Below are 21,377 nucleotides of genomic sequence, written 5' to 3'. Positions count from 1 at the left end.
CCTTGTGAGTCATTACTTGCTCGTCTTCTTTTCGCTTCTGAATTGTGTCTTTTGAAACATGAGGATCAACCGCGGGCTCGGCTGTATCGTAGGGCAATGATGGGGTCCTGTCAATGCGGTTGGTTGCAGTGGAGCCGACTTGGTAGTTCATATTATCTTGACATCATGTCGTCATGCAGCACCACAACAAAACGGCGCAGAACAATATCAATTTGGTCTAGAGCCATCAGTCATCTTGGCGTTATGGAGGAAACGAAAATTCTTCCTCTCCCTGCCAGAGCCACATTTGGCTGGCATCAGCCAAGCCAGAATCCATCAATACTGATAGACTGCCATCCCAGTCTAGTCCGTCGAGGGTGGCACCCTCAGTCGGCTCCGCTCCGGGCATTGTCGTTGCAATGTCCAGGCCGAATTCGTTTTGAGAAGCACCAACGCCCTGATGAGACTGTGTGAGATCTACAACATGATTCAGCATGTTTGTGTTGTCTGTTGTCACTGCGCAATGACTTACTTGTTGGTGCAGACTCAATTTCGGACATGCTTTGGCCAACTACAGGAGCAGTCTGTGTTGCGCCAGTATTGCTGGGGTCCGCGACAGCTGCGCTACCAGTGATGAGCTGGTTCTCGTGCTGCAGCACCACAGTAACAAGACGCTCAAGAACAGCAATGCTCTGTCTGGAGCCAACATTCTGGGGGTCCGCTGAGTCCTTGCAGGCTCGGATAATATGCATCACGCCGCTTTTAGCCTTTTGGCTCGTGTCCGACAGAGGCTGCGACAAGGCCGCAATACACAGCACTATGCCCGCGGTGAAAAGCGTGATGCCAATGTGCATGCTAGCATGTGTCCGTCGCATCGCGTGTAGTGAATTGGGGAAAGCATGTAAATCCGATGTTCGCAGTGCCGCTTTCATCAGATGGCGCAGCGAGAACAATCCCTCGGGCGTGTTTTGTACCTTGCTACCCTGACCGAATGCAACTGTGCGGTGCAGGACAATTTGCAGATTGTCATACGTGAGTTGTAGTGCAATGGCCTGCATCTGGGGTATTGGAAGCTCCTGGCCTGGCGGCATGTCTCTGTACGACTCGATCCGTAGCCGGCTTGGTAGCTGGTTTCTCCAATGCGTCAATTCTTCATGGATGGACTGGACGGTGCTCTTTTGGTCCATCTGTCGGCGACGCCCTAGGAATTGTCCCATGATTCGATATAAACGAAACTTGCAATTGTGAAATGGCAGATTTCCGTCGACGCTGGTATTGCTGTGAGCAGGTCCAACCTGAGAGATCATGCCCACGTTGCAGTCTGTATCATCCACAATACAGGGCCGCCCAAAGGCAATGGCAAAATACCTAAGACTAGGGTTAGAAGCTGCTCTCTCTTGTAAACCATCTGTAGCCCGGCCTCCTCACTTGTCAAAGACCTCGAGAGTCCACCATGTCCGGCGTCTTGCCTCTCTTTCGACCGCTGAGCAGTCTCGCCAGAGGCTCTCGCGGTGGAGATTAATGACCTGCGCAATTTTGACGCCAGCAGCTGATATCGCCAGACCGATGTTGGGCCGGCCATTGAAAAGCAGAAAGCTTCCAAGCAGGACCGATATTTGAACTGCTTCGAGTGTCGCACAGCCCATGAGTTCGAGGAACTTGGCCTCTATTTGCCCCATGATGTCTGTAGCTAGCTTCTTGAGGTCTGCCTGAGACTGCCCGGGGGCTTCAGACAAGGAAGAGTAATGAGCACCTAGTGCAACGACGATCATGGTGAGCCACAAGTAGTTTTCCTCATGGTGGACGACATGACTCGACTCGAGGAGTAGTGAATATCTTTCTCGAAATAAAGACTCTTCGAGCAGCTATCGTGGACATTAGAATCCTCAAATTTGAAAAGTTCAATGCAGACACGCACCATCATGAACCAATCGACAGAGACAAAAAACTTGTCGACAAACTGGCTCAGGGTAGCATCGTTGGGAAGCTGAAGGCCAACAATCTGTCGCCAGTGTCGGCGCCTGGGCGGTTGCCAGTCGAGAATTTTGTTTCCTCCTGGCAAAGCAGAAGTATCCTGACTCGGCGAGGAATCGAGGCTCATTTTTGACAAAACCTACCCCATCATTAGCTTTGACGAGCAATTCAGTGCCAGAGGAGCAGCAGGGTCGTACCAGAGCAGTCAAGTCAACGATACTAGACTCTGGCAGCAGCAGATCACCACCCGAGCTCCGAGCCCCGGCATTGTTGCCGAACCCGGTACTAGGCGGCGCGTGCTCGGTGTCTGTTGCTGCGCGCTTAGAGGATGACGGGGCTGGATTCTGAGAAGCCGGGTCCCTGGAAACACACTCTGCACCAGCGCGCACGCAGAGCTGGCATGGACGCTCCCGATCACACTGAAAACATGTCAGTCTCGAGGCTTGTGTCGTGTGGTGTATGCAGCTGGACGAGGTCGTGACAAGGCACAAACGTCACCTACCCCGAGCTTGCGCTTCCGACAGCGCTCACAGGCCGACGCGACCTTTTGCCGCTTACGAGGGGCGTTCATGCCGTCCAAGGTCAATTGGATATATCTTGTTTTATCGCCTCCGTTGTACACCTTTTACTGAATGGGCAGCAGTAGTGCCGGTTTCGATGGCAGTGTGCGCCTGTCTGTGGTTTGTCCCCTTGGTTGCATAGAGAAAGTTTGTGTGCAGCCGTCGACGGACTCCACACCCGACAAGCTACGAGATAGTTTTTTGGTCGGATTCGAGCATGATGGTTGAATGGCGACACCAAAGGCGCCGTAGTGGTAAAGTTAATTACAAAACTATCGTCACATAATTCGCAGCCACACCGGGGTAATCAAAACAAAGAAAAAAAAGTCACCAGATCATATCTGATGCTGTGATATGCGTCGCAAATACTGATACACACTAGTAAAGCCATGATGTTGAAGCCGATAGCGAGGCAGGCTACTGAACCATTGCTGGACTACTGACATCATGAGTACTGCTCATGAGCCGATTTATGATATCTTGCAAGGGCAAATCGACAGACATAGGCATGAAACAGAAACTAGGAATCACTTGAGAGCCCCTGCTTCGACTATCAAGATGGCATATCGCATATTACTGAGTGGTAGGATTAATAGGCCCGCCGGGGGGCAGTAGTGGTCTAGAGCCAGAAGGTCGGCGTGCAGCTGGCAAAATTCCGAGAATGGAATCAAAAGGATGGAATCGGAAAAAACCAAACAGACTCTGCATTTACATGCAATGCATGCTTAATTGGTGCAACAATGCTTCATGAAACCACATTCGACGTGAGCGTACGCAGGTGGGATGAAAACAACTGGCCGACGCAGACTTTCACGCAGCAGCGGCTAGTACGCCAGGCTGATCAAACCAGCGGGACAGAAAGCCCCGGCTGGCTGGCCCTCCCCCAGGCCTTGGGTGGTTTTGTAATCTTGCAACCCACACCATCATAGGATGAAGGCGGGGCAAAGAAAGAAAAAATAGTGGTTGCATCGGGTGACATTACATCTCGGGCTGGTCAGGCTTGTGTTCTTTTCTTTTCCATTCCTTCTCGGGCGGTCTGTTTTGGGCGACGTAGGGCCAGTTGGTTTTTTGCGTGGGCCATGCTCTGAAACGGACCTGCAACCGCCCAGCCCCGTGCTCGGCCCCGATGAGGACCACGGGCGTGGGGGCCGGGAGACTGTTGCGGTGTTGATGGTTGGATATCAGGTACTCGGACCTTTTTTCTTTTTCTTTTTCTTTGTCTTTTTTTTTTTTTTTATGATCATTATCATCATTCGCCTTTGCAGCTACCAGTACGTTGTTGAGGAAAATAGCGCGAGGTGGGCAAGTCAATAAGCCCCTGTATCAGAAGTGGGAGAGAAGAAAATACGCAGGTCATTTGCGTCTTTTTGTCTGTCGCTGATTGATTCCAGTACGGAGTTCGGATTAGACGGAGTAGCACAAGTCATCCTTGCAAATGCGGTGCGAGGCGGCCCAGAAACAAGACCTCGGTGAGGAGGAAACCAAGAGGAGGTGTCGCGGGCGCTTGTGACTGGGGGATGCCATTAAACAGGGATAGGGTGATCGAGGATAAAGACGAGACGACTGCCGTAAACACTTGATGTGCGACTTGATACTGTACATCTCTTTTTGCATTCTCTGTTTTTTTCCAAGCTTGTTGATTTGAGTTTTTTTTTCCCTGGTTCGGCCTGTTTGTCTGTTGTATGCGCCATACAAAGTCTGATACCTAGGTAGAGCAGGTCACATCAAGCGGTTGCATCAAGCAGTTGCATCAGCTGCTCAAAAGTCAACGTTCCATCTACCTGCCTTTGAGAAGAGACAACTCTCGACAACCACAGCCCAAAGAACAGGTTCCCGGATACACAAAGATCCTGCGGAAAAGTAGTTGAGCGTGGAAGAGCCTACCAAACGGACCGAAGTAAGCAGTTCCGTGGCTGCTGCCGACCCTGGCAAAGTGTTTGTTTGGTTTCCCATTCATCCCAAGTCGACAAAAGCCACGTCGTGTTTCTTCATCGACTGACGGGACGGGGTCAAGAAATCGAACAAGGAGCATCAGCTGGAATTGGGAGGCTGTCCAGTGTCGCGTGGGGTGCCCCTGCGTCATCCGCGCCCTGAACTGCGAGGAATTAGTGGTTGGGAGGTAGCACAGCGCTGCAGGCAGCATTGAAGGTTATTTCAGGTCCTTCCCAAGATTTACAGGCATTTATTACAGGGCAAAATGTGGGATCGCCGCAAAGCCACAGCAGGAGCTACAGCAAGAAGAGCTAAAGCAGGAGCTACAGCAGAAGCCACGGGCAGTAGGAGGGGACCCCCGCCAGGCACAGACCAGGCCGTTTTTAGCGGCACCCTGAAAGATCCGCAGCAATCTTCAGTGGCTTCATCTACGTCCAAGTCCCTCTTTCGTTCCCGCCATGGCCTTGCTGCTGCTTCTGCTTCTGCTTCTGCTGTTTCTGCTGACAAGGCATACTCGTTTTCGTCTCCTCATTCACAACTCAACCTGGACCTCGAATATTCCCTCAGCGCCCTCGCCATCACCACAGACGTTACACACAAATATCGCATTCTCAAAGGCAAAGCCGTCCCTCAGTCTCTTTACCCAGAAGAGTAAGTCCCCTGTCATCTGTCACTCGCCACGTTGCCCTGGCCCAACCATCCCATCACCATCACAATTATCAAACCTCAGTCACCGTTTGCCCTGGCGTCAATATCAGGCTCCCATATTTCCACTACAAAATCTCGACTCGGCCTCACTTGTTTCCCAAAATAAAATATCATCTTTGCCAGCACATCCCCCCCCCCCTCTTCTGCCTCGTGAACCTCACAGCCACACACGCCTCAGTCTTACTGTCATCATCCACCATCCACCATCCACCCTCTGCTAAGTTCTAACATGCTTCTTTCCAAATCATAGCCCATATACCTCTCGTTTGGATTATTCAAGCAGCTCTGCTTCCTCTCCTGAACTAAAACCTCCTCCTCGCAACCCACGCCGCCTCCAACAGCTTCGCTATCAGACTGTCTTTGCTCCCACTCGCTCTTCCTCTGTCCACAGCGCCGACGACAGCGATCCCGACGACGACGCCTCGCCCACCACCATTCGCCGCGGTGCTGCTGCTCTCGAAATGGCACAGCCGCTGGCTATTGAGCCCGTTTCCCCTCCCAGCTCTCCCGACATCACAGCCTGGCGCACAGCGTGAGTGCAAACAAGTACACGCGGCATTGCGGGTCCCACCACCACTAACACCGTCTCGCAGCCCCCACGCCGGCACTGTATCGCCCATTGACGAGGACTCAGATGCCTCGCTCGACGACTTTGTGCGAGCTGTCAAGGGAGAAAAAAGACAGCTGACACCTCCCAGTGAGCCTCTGCGCGACAGCCAGATCCCCCTCACCCACCGCAACCTGCCTGCTCTGCCTCGTCCCGGTCCTTATCACGCGCCGGGCTCAGACCGAGCGCCTGCATATCAGCGGCCTCCCTCACAAAGGAAACCTGTCGCCGACCAAAACACACAATGGCATCCTCAGCCGCAGCTACAAGGGAATCCAGCCGGCCTGGTTCCGCGACACGCCCAGCAAACCTTCATTCCACAGCGAGACTCATCCTCTGGCATGCGCACCAGACACGCGGATACACGGGCCATGCCGCTCGACGCCAGACCTCCATGGCAAGGCGCCAGTGGTCGTGAAGAACAAGTCGCCCCGATGCGAGACGACCCAAGCGTTGCAACTCTGTCTCTCCCCGTCAAGGGCGGCAAGCGAAACACAGCCAAGGGCGACGGCCACTTTCGCACCCGACTGTCCCACACTGGCAACCCGCGTACGGATGGAGCAACTGGCCCTGGCGCTGCCATGCGCAAACTTCTTTCTCCAAGAAGACATAAAAAGGCCAACAGCCTCGCCACGCAGTCGCCTCGCGCCCAGTACAATATGGATGCAAGCCAATACGACCCCAATCCATATCCTTCCCCACCCCATCACGACCAGTACAGAATGGTATCCGCATCGCCTCCGCCGCGTCATTCTCCAGGGCAGAGCATCACTATCAAGCGCAAACCGACTCCAGGCGTACATGTCGACAAAATTAGCAACAATGCACATCCTCTAATCTCTGCACACGTCGACAGAAATAGCAACCATGCACATCCGCTAGCCTCTAGCCCCGTTTACGAGAACAACGTCCCGAAACCACCTACTCCAGAGAGTCCGAGCGCCCCTCACCAGCGAGGGGACGCTTGGGCGCAGCCCGCCTCACGATTCAGCATGACAAGATACGCCACAACTGTCGGTGGAGTAACTTCCATCGACAGCTCTCCCGCTATTGGCATGCAATCGCCCACTTCGTCTCTTTCTCCCTCTGACGAGACATTGTCCAGGCCAGAACATTTACGTTCCATCTCCGACGCCCCGTTCGCTATACGAAGCGCCTTGAACTCAAGGCCTGATTCTACTGCCTCAAGCAATACGCTCAGTACATCCGCCGTCCCCGGATCCGGCGCTGCGGTCAGTACGAAGCCGCGGCGATCGTCGCTGTCATCGATGAGCAAGCCGCTGCCGCCTGCGCCGCCAGAAGTCTCGGCGAGCGACAGAGTGACCCATCTCACCGCGCAGCTCGACAGCTTAGCCAACCGGCGTCTCAACATCGATCGATGTATCAAGCAGATGACGGAGCAAATGCCTATTGACCATATTCTCAACAGCGATGAAGTCCTGCGGAGGCGTGAATTAGAGCGCCAAAGAATCGACGGTCTCAAGGCTGAACTGGCAGAGATTCAGCGGGAACAGCACGAGCTCGGCCTCATGCTCCACCGCGCACACAAGCGGCAAAATAAGGAAGCAGTATACGAACCAACATCTCTATGGGTTAGGCGAGTGGCTAGCTAAGATCAAAGTGGGACAATACATGTATGTGAGGAATTTGTACATTGTATATGAGAATACTGTTACGGGGTGGTAATACTGCGGTTGAACTTTTTGCTTTGGGAAGGAGACGCGCTGCTGGCTGGGAATCCACGGGCATCAGAACGAGAATAAGCCAAAAAGGGACACGACATCGCTGGCGAAGGAGGCCGTACCCTGGCACAGTAGTAGATGAATACATGATACCACAAGAATAAACGCGCCCAAGCAAGGAAGCACAATCGTGAGACTGAGTATAAAGAGGAAAAAGTGTGTCAGAAAGTTGCACACCCAGGCAAAGTGACGCCCGCCACGCCACGCCACGGTCGAAGCGGCGCACGTAGCCACAACTACGCCTAACCTCGTCTCCCGCTGCAATTTGACAAGACGACAACGTTGGCCGACGGCGTGTCTGACCTCGAGATTGAGCCAGCGCAGACAAGCAAATGGTTCTGGTGTACAAAGTCTGCGCCGCGCAGTCAAGTACAAGCCACAGCCAGACGCGCATCACGCATAGCTCCCAGGAGGAGGGTGTTGGTGTGGAAGCACGTCGGTCAGTTTTCTCTTGGTTTTCTTCGACTATAAGAGAAACAACGACTATAAAAGGAACAGGACCTTGAAAAATGTTGATTCAGATATTTATCATTGGGATACTTTTTTTTTTTTTTTTGAATGAGCTTTTGAAACGGGGTCTTCTTACCGTCGTGGCTTTGCTACTTTGATTCTATTGCTCTTTGAAAGTGCATTCCCGATGGCAGCGGTTGCCATAGAAGAGAACTTCTGGAACAGATTGCTTCTGTCTTTAACAGTTACAAGTAAAAAGAAGAATTTCAAAACTAGAGAATGAAGCGTAAAGTGAGGCTAGATACGTGGATAAACCTTGGTCATGCATTTGCCAGTTGTTGGTCGTCTCAGCATGCCTTGTTTATAAGCATTGATATACGTCACCAAAACAATGATCTAGATGCTCATGACAAATAATTAAATTACAGATCAAAAATTCCACCGTCTGACTTGTCTCGAATCTTTGGCTTTCTCGCTCTGCACGCGCAGTAGACGTCGTCCTCTGTACAAGCAGTTGATGGCTGCCAAGCGTGGCTTGCATGGGCCGAAACGTCGCTGTCAAGCCACAAATCAATGTATTTTTCCTTGGCATCAAAACTTGATCGGATTTTACCACGGCAGAACAGCATTCCGGGACCCGTTCCTTCCCCTTTATTTTCTCAGTTACGTTCTCGTTCCTAGCTCATCCTTTGCTATCTGCTAGTTGAGTGGATGTTGGTGTCGATCCTTTTGTGTTCGAGGTGAGCGAGCTTCCTTTTACGGATTCGGGCAAAACTGGGGTCGCCAATTACGGTAAAGTGGGAAAGAACTAGGTGTCTATTATGTTCCCTGACAGTATCTTTTTGGTTAAATGGAGGAGAACTTAACCTTTCGCCCTAGTTTGATAACAAATGTGGTAATAGTGCTGATTTCTGGGATAGTTGGCTAGTGTAAGCGTAACAATTGCGTGACAGAGTCAGTTTCAAGACTGGGAAAAGGGGGCTACTTTGGAAGACGATGCCGGGCTTGTCCCGAAAAGAAAGGAGATGAAAGTTGACATTATGGAGCTTTGAAGTACTCAACGGCATCTTGCAAAAGATGTCATCCGCTCTCATCCTCTGCCAAGCCGAGGGAAATCTGCCGACGGCCCGGTGTCTCTTGGCGTCTGGAGAGCACCTATTGTACCCCAATACAAAAGCAAAAAAAAAAGCCCACTTTGTCACATCTATATAAATCGTGGAGAAGGCCACGCGAAAGACGGCTAACACGGAATCTTATTAGGCATCTTCCTTCCGCTATGGGCAGGTGGCTCAACACCGGGCTCGTAAAGCCCGTAACCGCATAAGCACCATCTCGACAAGCAGTTGCTAGATCGGTCGTCGGCTGCTACGTGAATTCCCCGGTCTAAAGTCGATTCGGGCAGGCCGTGTAACGAGATGCTATCTGACTCCGGTGGCGTTGACCCAAGTTGACTTCCTAGTAGTCAAAATTACCCCCGTGTTTTGTCCCTATTGCTAAACAGTATCGGTGATGAAGGAGATGTATTCATCCGTTGCTCATGTATAAAACAGAGGGTCATTCTGTCCTTTTTGGAGCCATCGTCGCTCTCTAGTCAGTCTCTTCGTCCTCTCTTCCTCTGGGCACATCCATCCATCAGCATGAAGACCACCGTCGCCGTCGCTCTCCTCTCGGCCGCCGGCGGCGCCCTCGCCGCGCCCAAAACCAACAGCAACGTCCCCGTCGGTGGGCCGTTGCACACAAAGGTCGGCTCCTTTGCCGGCCAGCGCGTTGACTCGCCCTGGGGCGGCGGCGTCCAGGAAGGTCGCGGCTGGACCTTTGTCACGGGCACGACCAGGATTCCCTCCATCACCGGTCAAGACAGCTACGCCGGCACCGCCGCCTGGGTCGGCATCGACGGTGAGTTACTGACACCCACCCCCCCCCCCCCCCCCTTCTTCTGCCCGCACATCCTGTCTTGCCTTTGTCTTTTCTCGGGCAAAAAAAAAAAAAAAAAAGGAACATCCACTAACACGCAACAACAGGCTACAGCTGCCAGAGCGCCATTCTCCAAACCGGCGTCCAGGCCCACGGCGACGGCACCGTCCGCGCCTGGTACGAGTGGTGGCCCGAGCCCCCCGTCTACTACGACGACCAGTTCCCCGTCAAGGACGGCGACGTGATTCGCATGTCGGTCAACGCCACCTCGCCCACCTCGGGCACGTCGACGCTCGAGAACCTCACCACCGGTCGCCGCATCACCACCCCGTACCGCGACATGCGCGAGCCCCTCTGCCAGGCCGACGCCGAGTGGATTCTCGAGTACGGCGGCGACTCGCAGACGTTTGCCGACTTTGGCGAGTGGGACTTCTACGACACCTACGCCGCCTCGCGCCAGGGCAGCAGCGTCGGTGCGGCCGGCAGCACCATCACAAACGTCGCCATTGACGGGCAGACCCTCACAGACTGCCGCGCCGACGGCCAAGGCGTGCAGTGTGCCTACAGCGGTTAGCAGAGAGAATCGGGAGGTGGTCGCGGGCGCGGGAGAGGGAGGTTCAAGTAACATTAGATATACGTAAATAAGAACGAGTGTAAGTAAATATGACAAAATGAAAGAGAAGAGACCAATACGCAGCAATGGCTTTTGCTTGACTTGGTGAATGTAAGAAAATGTAATCACGCGAGCTCTAGTAAGATGGTGAGTTCAGATAGTATCATGAAAATAGCCATCATGACTGCACCTCTACGGTCGTTGGTTGATGAAATGCACTCAGTCTTTTGTCATGGGTCACAGATGTTGCGGTAACATTAAAAGCAACACAGTCCGAATACAACAAGTCAAACACTCGCGAAACTTTAGAAATGCATACCAGAAACGTCCATCGTTATATTATTACTATATTATGATGAAAGAAAGTCAATCATGACAGAATGGAAAGCCGAGGGATCGGACAGCTGAGGAGCATGGCCAAGATCTTTAAACTGATGCAGCTGACCATTCGGCAGCTGAGAAGCAACCAGCGGTCCAAGAATGTCAAAATGACCGAGCTCGGCAGCGACGTCAGGAGGACTCCACTGCGATCCAATGGCCGTCTTGTCCTTGTCGCCGACGATGAGGAGCGTCTTGGGCCTGAGGTCGCCAAAGTAGTGCGCGACCGGCGAGGTCAGCACCATGTCGACAATTTGAGCCTGGTTGGTGACAAACTGCTCGCGCTTGGGGCCGTGGTAAATGTTGACCAGCATGTTGACCCATGTGTCGTAGGAGCTCTTCCACTGCCCGATGTAGTAGACCTCTTGCTCGTAGCCCCGGATGGACTTGTAGGTTTGAGCAGACTCGGACTTGTAGCTGTCATCGAGGGCGATATAAGGAACGCCCTTTTCCACGTAATCCTCGAGACCGACCGGGTCGACGAGAATGAGCTTCTCAACCAAGTCGGGATATTGCAGGCCGAATCGGATTGAGAGCATGCCGCCAAGAGAGTGGCCAATCAGGGTAATCTTGTTGATCCCGAGAGTCTTCAACAAAGCTTGCGTGTTCTTGGCCAGCTGGTTGGTGCTAAACTGGTAGCCTGTAGGCTTGCTGCTCTTGCAGAAGCCAACCTGGTCCGGGGCAATGACACGATAGCCAATACTGGTCAGGACGTCAATCGTGGCGCCCCAGGTAGGGCCGCAAAAGTTCTTGCCATGCAGGACTACGGCCGTCTTTCCGTTGGGCGATCCGCAAGAGGGGGCAATGTCCATAAAGGCCATTTCCAGGTCCTGGAGCTGGTTGTGGAAGCGAAAGAGCTTCACCGGATGCGGGTAGGTAAAGTTGGAGCCGTTGAGGTCTTCCTCAAAGGGACCATTGTCAACGGAACAGTTGGTCTGCGCCGAGACGAGACCGGCGCATAGCAGGCTCGAGGCAGCAAGTCTGGAAAGAGAGAAGCGCATGAATGACGGCCGCGGACGCGTAGATGGCTAGGCTAGATTGGAGGCGCAAAAACAGCAGCTCGAGGGCAAAACCACAGTGCAGGAAAGTTGGTAGAAGCAGCTTCTGGCCTCAAAGAGTGACTGTTGCTGTGCTTGGTCGAGCGAGAGTTCTGTTCAGTGGCAGAACAGAACCAGAGCAGGACCCCTCCACCGAGAAGCACATGTAAAGTAGGTGCCGACATGCATGCAGGTGCCATGAATGGCAAGTGGTTGGCGTAGTAGCTCGTCGGCAATATATGGAGAAGGTCGTCTACTGTACTGGATGTAAAGCAGCGATGCAGGGAGGTGGATAAAGCCATTTCTTAGTTCACACTACCGGTGCCGAATGTAGCAGGTGAAGGAGCAAAGTGGCTTGAATTAGCTACTGCGTTAGCTTGTCACATTGCCCAGAAATATGGAAAGGAACGAGAAATGCGTACAATGCTTGATTCAAGTCCAGCTATCCTGATACTATATCGTGTATAGACTGAAACTAAGCTCTAGTCCCTCCCTAGTGACGGACTCTCTCCTCTTTACGTATTCGGATGTTTTTTGCGGGCATTCTCGAGTACTTCTAGCGCTGTGGTTTTCTATGACTGTGGCTGTGATTCTCTGCGATTTCGTTGCACTTGCAGTTGCATTTGAGCTCCCAAAGTGGTGGGGAGAAGAACCAAATTGTAGAAAAGGCTTTCAAGTCATCCGGGTACTAAAAATTGTCAGCCAATTCGCTGTCTAGAATGTAGCGAGCAATCGAAAATTTACATACATCCTTGGGCTGTAGATTGATATTGGCCCTTCCTTGGGTGAATTCGCAGGAGCCTCGAAAGTTGTCGCCCGGATATCGGGCCAAACCGAAGAGATGAGCCAGCCCTCGCGACTCGGGCTTTGCTTTCAACAGAGTGACAAAGTCAAGCATTTGAGGGTCGAAACCGTCGTCTTGCAGGGTCGAGTACATGTACTCGGTCGGTCTCAGGAGCCCTTGGCTATCAAAAGCCCACATAGATGGCTGTGGTTCATTCATACCATCCGATGAGCCCGTCCAAGGAGTTGATGTGCCCAAGTACTCAACCAGCCTCTCGCTAGGATCCAAGTCAAAGTGACGATGCATCATGGCCAAGCCAAATTTTCTGTCCATGCCATGCTCCACGAAGAAATCTTTGAGCCATTCGACGTGGCTCTGGCCCTCAAGAAGCTCAAAAGTGTCGTGTGCGTCCTTGACTGTGGGGAGACTGTGAAAGTGCTCGTGCGAGTAAGGGGCAAGTATTTCAGTCATCTTGAAAATCTGTAATTGGAATAGATGAAGATTTTAAGGATTGATTTGGGCTATGCGGCGAGCTGTGTGTGTGTATGCGATTAGTTGAGTCCAGTAGGAATAAATCATACTATTTATACAAATCACTCGGGCTCAATTTACCTTGGAAGGTGATTAACAAAAGTATCACCAGTATGCGTCATCGTAATTAGGCGCCCATATATCATGTATTTCCAACTGTATTCTGGGAGTCAAAACGCGGTAGGTCCCCCCTCCCCTTCCGCGACCAACTCCGACATTCATTGACGGGTAGTCCAGTTTAGTAGTTCACCCAACGCCGTGATATCCTTGTGTTCTTACGCACGATTTGTATCAGCATATCATCGCATTACTACCACCAGAAAACATGTCTTCTTGCCAAGCGAGCGTTACTATTTGTAAGTGACCTCTCCGAAACCAATAATCGAGTAAAGGGATGAGTGACTTGAACGCAACATCCCACTGGAACTTGACTCCAAGGTAGTCGGGTTATTTGTATGGCTTTTCATATTTGCCATCAGAATGCGCTAAAGCTTTCACAGTAATTGGCTGGTGCTGCCCTATTGCCGCTTTTGAGGCTGAGTTCAGGACAGCGGCAGCAGCAAGAATGTGCGAGAGACCACGACGAGAAGCGAGCAGCCAGCCGACCTTTGGTCTCTTGATTCATAGAATTTGTCAGTGATTCACTGCTAGTTTATAGGTAGCTCGACAGGCTCTGTGACCACATCGGATGATGAGAGGAGCCGCAGCCTGTCGCGTGTGTGGTTTGGACCGTTGTTGTGGGTGTCGACCGTACAGTGGTGTAGAACTATAACGACCAGACGGTTTTGCTTCACTGATGCCGATTGGTAGCTCTTTCTAATCATCAGAGTCTTTGCGACGGATGGCCGGAGCAAGTTTGACTGGACCTAGTCAATAGCGTTTCAGGCAGAAGTGCGGTCGAAGGTACAAGTCCACCAGCTGTGATAGGTCTAGTCATCGCGCTCAAGAGGCTTGATGCCCCAGACACCATCCGGGTTCTGCCTGTCAGTTTGTAATAACATGCGCCTTATTTGAGTGTCACGTGGTGGGACGGTTTACACGGTTACACCAAATCCGCACTCTTTATGCTCCGCTGAGACAGTTCTCTGCAGTCTGTAAGCACGGCCAACAGACATGATTCACGAAGCAGCCCAAAACCTCGAACCAGCGGCCATTTGTGCCGCTGTCTCTGATCTTCGTTTGGGTGGCAGCGACCCATTCGTGGATGGGGAACTCGAGGGAGGAGAATGTCGCATCTTTAAGATCAGCTTCAAGGACCACCCGAGCCTTTCGGTGCGTATCAATCACCCTTTGCGCGAGAGCCAACAAGATGCCATTGCCAATGTCGACATGGAAACGCGTATAATTCGGACGCTTGAGGAAAAGGGCTTTCCCTGGTCCCCGCGTTATCGCGCTGCCAGCCTTACCTTTGACAACCCAATCAATTATCCCTTTGCGGTGCTCGATTGGGCTGAAGGTGTCCCTCTACAATGGGACGATGATTCCCCATCACAACCTACTCGCGATACCTTGCTGGCGCAGTTGGCTGCAATCCAACTTTCCCTGATAACGTGTACTATGGAAAATCGTATGCAAATTTGTCAACCGTTGGTCGGTATCAACTAGATGGGCAGCTAATCGGCTGCTTTGTAGGATCTACGACTGCTACAGCTTTCTTCGAACGACGGATTAAAAACCAACTGAATCGCGTCAAAGACGGGGAGCTTCCTGGCATTGCCGAGAAGGACTGCCTAGACCAGCTGGCGTTGCTGCCCAAGGTCCTCGGCCCCAATGGAAACAGTACGCTTTTTGCTGTGGACCATGGCGATTTGAAGCCAAATAACATCATTGTTGACCAAGATAATAACATTAAATGGTGAGAGTGCTGACAATACTCGATCCCTTCCAATTGAATTATAGAGCTGATTATATGAAAGCATCATTGATTGGGGTTTTGCAGCCATGGCTCCCATCGTGCAAGCTGCCAAGCTGCCCTGTTTCTTGTGGACTGATGATTCCGCCACTCATGTCCCCAGCCAGGCCATGCTGAGAGACAGGCAAGCATACATTAACTCGTTTCCTGCGCAGGACTCGCAGGCTTCTTTGCTAATGCAGCGCTGGCAACGTGCCAAAGACGTGGACTTTCGCATGCTCTACCTTGAGTCCATATCAAGCAAGGGAATGCTTGCGTCCATGGCTAGTGTAGGGTGGAAGCCTTCGTACTACGAACTTATCGAAGATGCATAAAGGCTACGAATGTAGAAGCCAAAATGCCATCAAGTCAGCCTTGATAGACTTAATTGAGTACCTTGAAGTATATTGGCATAGATACCTTGGAGAACGATGGCGCATGGCTAGGCTCGAGCGACAGGCCTCCACCACGGTCGAATAACTCTGCCTCTGTTGAGTGAAATGCAGGCATGACGGGGTCTCAATGTCATGAAATACAGATATCGAGGGAATGAAAGGCTAGCCAGCTCCCCTGTTCGACAAGCTTCGATTCATAACAATAACACCTCACTCTTTGCCTGTACACTACGAGGCCGTATATGCGGCAGTTGACTAACTAATAACAACGATTTACGTTTCTCTGTTGTTATATGTTTGCGTGTAATTGAAACACGAAAGCATTTGTTTGTCCATAGGCTAGAAAATATACAGGATTATGATGGTACACATGGTCGAAATAACGGCAACGAAGCCAACTAGCTCATACCATCCATAAACTCGACACGGTCGAGGAGCATCTGCCGGTAGCCCATGTACTCTCGCAGGCCTTCCCAGTCGGCGCCCGTCTCCTCACCATGTCTCCAAGGCTCCTTAAAGCCCCAAGCAAGGGCTACCTTGTCCAGTGCAGCACGCTCCTCCTCGCGCATCCAGCGATAACGCAGCGGCGTGCCGGGCGTCCATGTGACGCGCTTCATTTGATCCTTGTGGCTGAGTTTGGCAATCATGCCCAGGGAGCCGACAACAAGCAGGTATCCGGATATACCGGCGGCGCCAATTGCTGTAGCGGTTGTCACATCCATAGTGTTCTGCCAGTAGGCAGCGTAAGCGGTAGACAGGCCCACGATACCAAAGGGCAGTGCCATGAGGCCAATAGCCGGCGCTGTGCCATGCTTGATGAGCTTGGCGCGTTTGAATGCAGGAACGCAGAATCCTGCTTCAATAATGCTGAGCGAAGCATCCAGGTTCTTGGCGTCAATGGCCGTCTGCAGGGCCATGTTGACAACGTCCGTCTCGACGGCGCGCGAGGCGGCGTTGGGGTTTGTGGGCTGGTACGTGATCACGCCGTCCTTGACGACGGGCTTACTCTTTTTCGCGTACAGCTCAAAGACAGCCGCAAGAGACTCCGGGCGGCCCAGCTGGTTCTGGGTCCGGACGTAGATTTCGAGGAACTCGGGCGTCATCTCGACATTGGGGTTGCTGATAATGTTCCAAGCAGCGTAGGAGATGCGGTTCGTCGCTTCGGCTATGCGGGCATCGATGGGTACTTTGGAGCCTGTTCGTTGGGCATTGAGAGAAGCCAGCCGTGAGGCAGAGGCCTTGCTCTGCGACTCGGCGCGCTTCAGTTGTGGGTGGATGCCTATCGCGGCGCGCAGGCAAGATTGCAGGGCTGCCGTGGTCAGCTGCTTCGCGGGAATGCCGTCGACGGACTGAAACTGTTTGCTGCTCTTTTCGGCCAGAGCGGCGAGCTCAATCGGGTCTGTTATGCGCTGGACGCCAGTGCCGGGAGCCGGCGCAGCGTCTCTCTGATTGAGGTCCGCATCCTCCGATGAGGCCGTGGCGCTGCTGGACCAGCGAACACCAGCGTCTCTCCACGTCGGCAGTCTCTTCGCGTATCCGATTCTGGAGATGACCGGCCGACCGAAAAGCTGCACAGCAGCACCCGTTGAGCGCGGTAGTACTGCGCAAGACTGGCAAACAAAGCCGCCCACTAAGCGAGTCGATGCGGAGCGCATCTTCGTCGCGACAGCGCACTACGCAGGACTCGGGTGTTATAATCTTCCTTTCCCAAAATAGACGCTTCTCGAGCCTGTCTGCCTGGGTGTGCGTCCCAGTAGGTGATTGTGGTCAGCAAAGGGTTGAAGAGACCCTTAATAGTGGTGGTGAGAGTGGGAAGAAATTCTTAGCGCGGTGATTGGATGAGTGAGATCCCTTCTGAAGCGCCAGCCAGCGAGTTTGGGGCCTGGCTTGGTACAATTTTGATGCCCGACCTGCTAGAATTGATTTTGTGAAAACTTCCATACAAGTGCAAAGATGCGATTCATTAATTGAATGATGTCTAAATTATTGTAATATGCAGTATTCGAACCACTTAAATCGATCAAGGCCCAAGGCTACCATGAAAGAGTAGTGGGGCAGACAGCTGAGCCACTCATCTTGGGCCGCTCTTGCGTGGCCAGCGTCACGCCAATGACGAAACCAAAGCATCTCACTCGAGACGGCGGCAAATCGAATTCAGTATTCTACCTACAACATAGATCGCTGGATAAACCAGTCGGCACAGTCATTGCCTGTCGCAGTCTGTCTACAAACTCTGCGACTTTGGTCGACGCAACCACCTATCTTCTTTCATAAACGGGCGGCCATTTCAGCGACCTCAACTACCACTCCAACCCAACTCCCTGTCCGCGACTGCTACCCCAGCATATAACTCTCTCGACAAAGCTTCGAAAGATACAATGCCGGGGCCGCCGCCGCCGCCGCCGCCGCCTCCTCCTCCCGGAGCTGGCGGTCCTCCACCTCCTCCTCCACCTCCTCCTGGAGGTGCACCAGGTGGCCTCCCTGGACGTCCTCCGCCGGGTCGAGTATGTTAATACGGGAGCGATTGCCTCGTCTATCTCACATATTTGCTAACCACGTCCTATAGGGTGCCCTTCTTGCCGATATCAGTAAAGGCAGGGCTCTCAAAAAGACCGTCACGCACGATCGCTCTGCCCCTCAGGTTGCCGGAGGTGTCGCATCGTCTGGGCCAGCAGTCGGAGGCGCGCCGCCTGTTCCAGGCTTGGCGCCTCCTGTCCCTGGAAACCGCGCAAGGAGCAACAGTGATCAGGGTACCGGAGCAACGTCAGCCGGGCTAGAATCTGCGGCGCCGCAGCTTGGTGGCCTGTTCGCGGGTGGTATGCCCAAGTTAAAGAAGAGAGGTGGTGGTGTCGACACTGGACGAGACTCAGAATCCTCGTACTTGTCTGATCCCGGCGAGTCAAAATTCTCCGCACCTAGACCACCTGCTTCTGCACCTCCACCACCGTCTGGTGGCGCTCCCGTGATCCCTGGAAGACCATCTTTGCCTGTGCCTGGTCCTGGTGGTTTGAGAAAAACGAGTGGAAGGGGACCGCCCCCTCCTATAGGAAAGAAGCCACCTGCAATACCAACCTCTCGGAAACCAGCTTTGAAGCCGACGATTACATCGTCCCCTGCTCCTCCCCCTCCCCCGCCTCCCTCAGGAGCGCCGGCGCTGCCTCCACCTCGTCCGATATCATCTGCCCCAGGCGCGCCTCCGCCGCCGCCGCCCTCAAGTGCACCTCCTTTGCCAGCGGCTGCTCCTCGCTTACAGCCACCCCCTCCACCACCTCCTCCCGCCAGCTCCGTGCCCCCCTTTGCATCGGCCGTGAATCGACCCTCGGGACGATCATCGCCTACGACAGCGCCTCCGCCCCCTCCACCTCCTCCGCCGGGAGCCGCGCCCTCACCACCAGCTGCACTTTCGTCGCCGCCACCCCCTCCGCAATCCCGTAGCCGTGGCGCGTCTCTCCGACAATCTATGCTCGATCCTAGCGCCTATACGCTGTCTACAAACGGGTCTTCTTCACCAACCCCTACGCCGAATTCGAAAACCTCGTTCCATTCACCAAGCCCAAGCCTGGGTGGCGGGGGTCGCATCTTCATCAACGATTCGAGATGGCACTTCCAGGGGGACGATCAGCTTCCAAAACCGAGAGCCTTTTCAGGGGGTAGCCAAAGATACAGAGCAGGCAGAGGAAGCAGTGTTCCGCTCGATTTAAGCGCATTTTAGTTGTTAAATTATAAAACTTGCATAGTTGTACACTTATATAATTCTTGTTCAGCTCAGTTTGTTGTCAAGACTCGTATTTTGCGCGAAACATCAACGAACGCACGCGCACACGATGATCCTTTTTCTCTATATTACAATAAGGCATTGCCCAAGCAGCCGATATGATAGTATACACATAGCTCAATCAAGTGCTGAGAGGTTTTGATCTTCTTCTTTACATAGACTTCAAGTAATTGGACTCCTTGATCTTGGCCTTTCTCTCTTTGCGCATGGCGAGTTTGAGTTCCTGGCGTTTCTCAGCCGCTGCGATATTATCGGCAACAGAGCCATTCTCTTCACCCGGAAGATTAATCGACTGCTGTTGGATGGGGATCTTGGGCTGGAGGGCTTCGAGGTTGCCAGAGGCGAGCAGCTCAGCTTCGGTAGCCTTTTGTCGCTTGGCCGCTAGTCGTCGTTGCTTCTTGGATTTGGCTGCAAGGGGGGGGGCAAAATTTGTCAGTACAGATTACGAGTAAGCCAAGAAAGCTCGACTCGAGGCATCATGGCGCCCAAGGAAGCTTACAATATTCGTCGCCGAGAGTGTCATCCTCGCCCTCGGCGCTCTTCTTGGTGACATCGAGGCAGGACCACAGCCACTCGGGGTACTCGTCGTCCTTTTTCGCAACGGGGTCGGAGCCTCCCTTGGTATAGTTGAGGCCCGTGAGAATGGTGCCCTCGCGGCAGCTGGATCGCGGCGCGGCCTTTTCCGGCGCGGGCTCGCCGGCGGCTGTGGTGGGAGTCGAGAGCAAAGGCTCGCTGGCGGAGCGCAGGAACGGCGCGACGGAGAAATGGCGGCGAGCCACGGGTAATTGTCGACGCACGACAGCTGTGCGCAGACACCTTGTACAGAACATGGCGAAAAGCGGCTGCGAGAAGCGTTGTGGTTTGTGGTTAGAAAGAATGTGGTGGTGGAGGTGGTGATTGATTAGGAGGCCTGGTGCCAGCGTTCAGAAATTTTGGAGTCGCAGTCGCGTGGGGAGCCTTGGGCGCTGGCAGGCACTGGTCTACCACAACGTCATTTCAAAAGACACTTACGGCTCACGCAGAAAACGGCTCACGCAGAAAAAACATTGAAATAGATCAGGTATTCTGATTACTTGAAACTTCTGTTTCATTTCTTTATCATATATATACACCCTCGCAGAGTTACACAAATGCCCGTGTCGTAGTCAGCTTGCTACTGTGCATCTGTCCTGTCGAGGAGATACCAATAACAATTGGCAATCACTCCGCTTCTTTTACAGTCAACCCAAATGTCTCCATTATGAAGAGAATCTTCCCTGGTTCAGCTTGGCAATCTTATCAGAGGTGTGCACCTTGGCCGCAATATCCATGTCCTCGTCCTTCTTCTCCAAGTAGTTTTGTTGCAAGAATCTCGTTCCCTTGATCTTGTTGGCGGCAAGAAGCTCCAGATATTTCTCTAAATCATCCCATTTCAATTAGCATCCTCGTGATGTTGGCCCAGGATCCGCCAAGCTAGAGCTGCAACGCCGGAGAGCTTACCTCGCAGGTCACCGCACTTTTCCAAGTGGTTGTTGCCGTTCTTGATGTAGCATTTGCTCAATTCCTCGCCGACAAGTCTGGTCATCATGGCGCCGACCCATTGTTCGCGGATAACGGCGTCTTCGGCAGCCTTGTAGGCCTTGGTGTCGTCAAAGTCGACACCGTTGAAGGTTGGCGCAACCGTGGGCTTTTGAGCCTTGAACATCTCGGATTCGGGGGTCGGCATGTTGGGCGATATGAAGAGGATCCTCTTTGATGGAAAAGCCGGATGTCGCACGGCTATCACGAGGCTCGAGCAAGGAATCGCGGATAGTGTGGGAAGCAATGGCTGCTGGCGTGCGCTTCGGCCTAGGACATCACAAACCTCTAGCGGCGTTGCTGGACTGACCAATTGGAGCGCCTCAATTGTCAGGCATCAGTTCTTGGCCGCGACTTCGAAGTACCGAAGTACCATCTTATCAAATTCACCGCTTTGGATTAGACCCGCTCTTTTCCTGCGAAAAAAAAAGTATCCAGGTTCTGCCCAACCACCAGGTAAAAAGACCCTGGCCGCCCGCCTTTTAGAAAATTTTCTACACCTCTTCACACCTCAATCCTTATACCCTCTAACCCGAATTTCTTTCTGGGT

General features: G+C 52.9%; 10 protein-coding genes across 10 annotated transcripts; 4 read left to right on the top strand and 6 right to left on the bottom strand.

Annotated features, from left to right (window-relative positions):
* Positions 1-241: 241 nt before the first annotated feature.
* Positions 242-2,524, bottom strand: BBA_00237 (Putative Zn(II)2Cys6 transcription factor; the record flags this gene model as incomplete). The annotated part of the gene is made up of 6 exons (XM_008595334.1): positions 242-456; positions 512-1,347; positions 1,408-1,844; positions 1,898-2,092; positions 2,151-2,372; positions 2,456-2,524. The coding sequence occupies 6 exons, from the start codon at positions 2,522-2,524 to the stop codon at positions 242-244; spliced, it is 1,974 nt and encodes a 657-aa protein (XP_008593556.1).
* A 2,186-nt stretch (positions 2,525-4,710) lies between these two features.
* Positions 4,711-7,373, top strand: BBA_00236 (uncharacterized protein; the record flags this gene model as incomplete). Its single annotated transcript, XM_008595333.1, has 3 exons — positions 4,711-5,096; positions 5,404-5,685; positions 5,747-7,373. 3 exons carry the CDS (start codon positions 4,711-4,713, stop codon positions 7,371-7,373), a joined length of 2,295 nt encoding a protein of 764 aa, XP_008593555.1.
* A 2,216-nt stretch (positions 7,374-9,589) lies between these two features.
* Positions 9,590-10,440, top strand: BBA_00235 (peptidase A4 family protein; the record flags this gene model as incomplete). Its single annotated transcript, XM_008595332.1, has 2 exons — positions 9,590-9,848; positions 9,974-10,440. The coding sequence occupies 2 exons, from the start codon at positions 9,590-9,592 to the stop codon at positions 10,438-10,440; spliced, it is 726 nt and encodes a 241-aa protein (XP_008593554.1).
* A 389-nt stretch (positions 10,441-10,829) lies between these two features.
* BBA_00234 (alpha/beta hydrolase) lies at positions 10,830-11,858 on the bottom strand (the record flags this gene model as incomplete). The annotated part of the gene is made up of 1 exon (XM_008595331.1): positions 10,830-11,858. One exon carries the CDS (start codon positions 11,856-11,858, stop codon positions 10,830-10,832), a length of 1,029 nt encoding a protein of 342 aa, XP_008593553.1.
* Positions 11,859-12,450: 592 nt separating this feature from the next.
* BBA_00233 (uncharacterized protein) lies at positions 12,451-13,149 on the bottom strand (the record flags this gene model as incomplete). The annotated part of the gene is made up of 2 exons (XM_008595330.1): positions 12,451-12,582; positions 12,643-13,149. The coding sequence occupies 2 exons, from the start codon at positions 13,147-13,149 to the stop codon at positions 12,451-12,453; spliced, it is 639 nt and encodes a 212-aa protein (XP_008593552.1).
* A 1,173-nt stretch (positions 13,150-14,322) lies between these two features.
* BBA_00232 (uncharacterized protein) lies at positions 14,323-15,435 on the top strand (the record flags this gene model as incomplete). Its single annotated transcript, XM_008595329.1, has 3 exons — positions 14,323-14,776; positions 14,842-15,064; positions 15,126-15,435. 3 exons carry the CDS (start codon positions 14,323-14,325, stop codon positions 15,433-15,435), a joined length of 987 nt encoding a protein of 328 aa, XP_008593551.1.
* Positions 15,436-15,893: 458 nt separating this feature from the next.
* On the bottom strand, positions 15,894-17,150 carry BBA_00231 (uncharacterized protein; the record flags this gene model as incomplete). Its single annotated transcript, XM_008595328.1, has 1 exon — positions 15,894-17,150. The coding sequence occupies one exon, from the start codon at positions 17,148-17,150 to the stop codon at positions 15,894-15,896; it is 1,257 nt and encodes a 418-aa protein (XP_008593550.1).
* A 723-nt stretch (positions 17,151-17,873) lies between these two features.
* On the top strand, positions 17,874-19,207 carry BBA_00230 (WASP-interacting protein-like protein vrp1p; the record flags this gene model as incomplete). The annotated part of the gene is made up of 2 exons (XM_008595327.1): positions 17,874-17,999; positions 18,062-19,207. The coding sequence occupies 2 exons, from the start codon at positions 17,874-17,876 to the stop codon at positions 19,205-19,207; spliced, it is 1,272 nt and encodes a 423-aa protein (XP_008593549.1).
* Positions 19,208-19,421: 214 nt separating this feature from the next.
* BBA_00229 (mitochondrial ribosomal protein subunit L37) lies at positions 19,422-20,100 on the bottom strand (the record flags this gene model as incomplete). Its single annotated transcript, XM_008595326.1, has 2 exons — positions 19,422-19,678; positions 19,770-20,100. The coding sequence occupies 2 exons, from the start codon at positions 20,098-20,100 to the stop codon at positions 19,422-19,424; spliced, it is 588 nt and encodes a 195-aa protein (XP_008593548.1).
* A 408-nt stretch (positions 20,101-20,508) lies between these two features.
* BBA_00228 (NADH-ubiquinone oxidoreductase 12 kDa subunit) lies at positions 20,509-20,975 on the bottom strand (the record flags this gene model as incomplete). The annotated part of the gene is made up of 2 exons (XM_008595325.1): positions 20,509-20,666; positions 20,750-20,975. 2 exons carry the CDS (start codon positions 20,973-20,975, stop codon positions 20,509-20,511), a joined length of 384 nt encoding a protein of 127 aa, XP_008593547.1.
* Between the last annotated feature and the right edge of the window lie 402 nt (positions 20,976-21,377).

Source organism: Beauveria bassiana, assembly GCF_000280675.1.
Source record: "Beauveria bassiana ARSEF 2860 unplaced genomic scaffold BBA_S00001, whole genome shotgun sequence".
Taxonomy (NCBI): domain Eukaryota; kingdom Fungi; phylum Ascomycota; class Sordariomycetes; order Hypocreales; family Cordycipitaceae; genus Beauveria; species Beauveria bassiana.
Note: the sequence above shows the minus strand (reverse complement) of the source record. Positions and strands in the feature narration are given on the sequence as shown.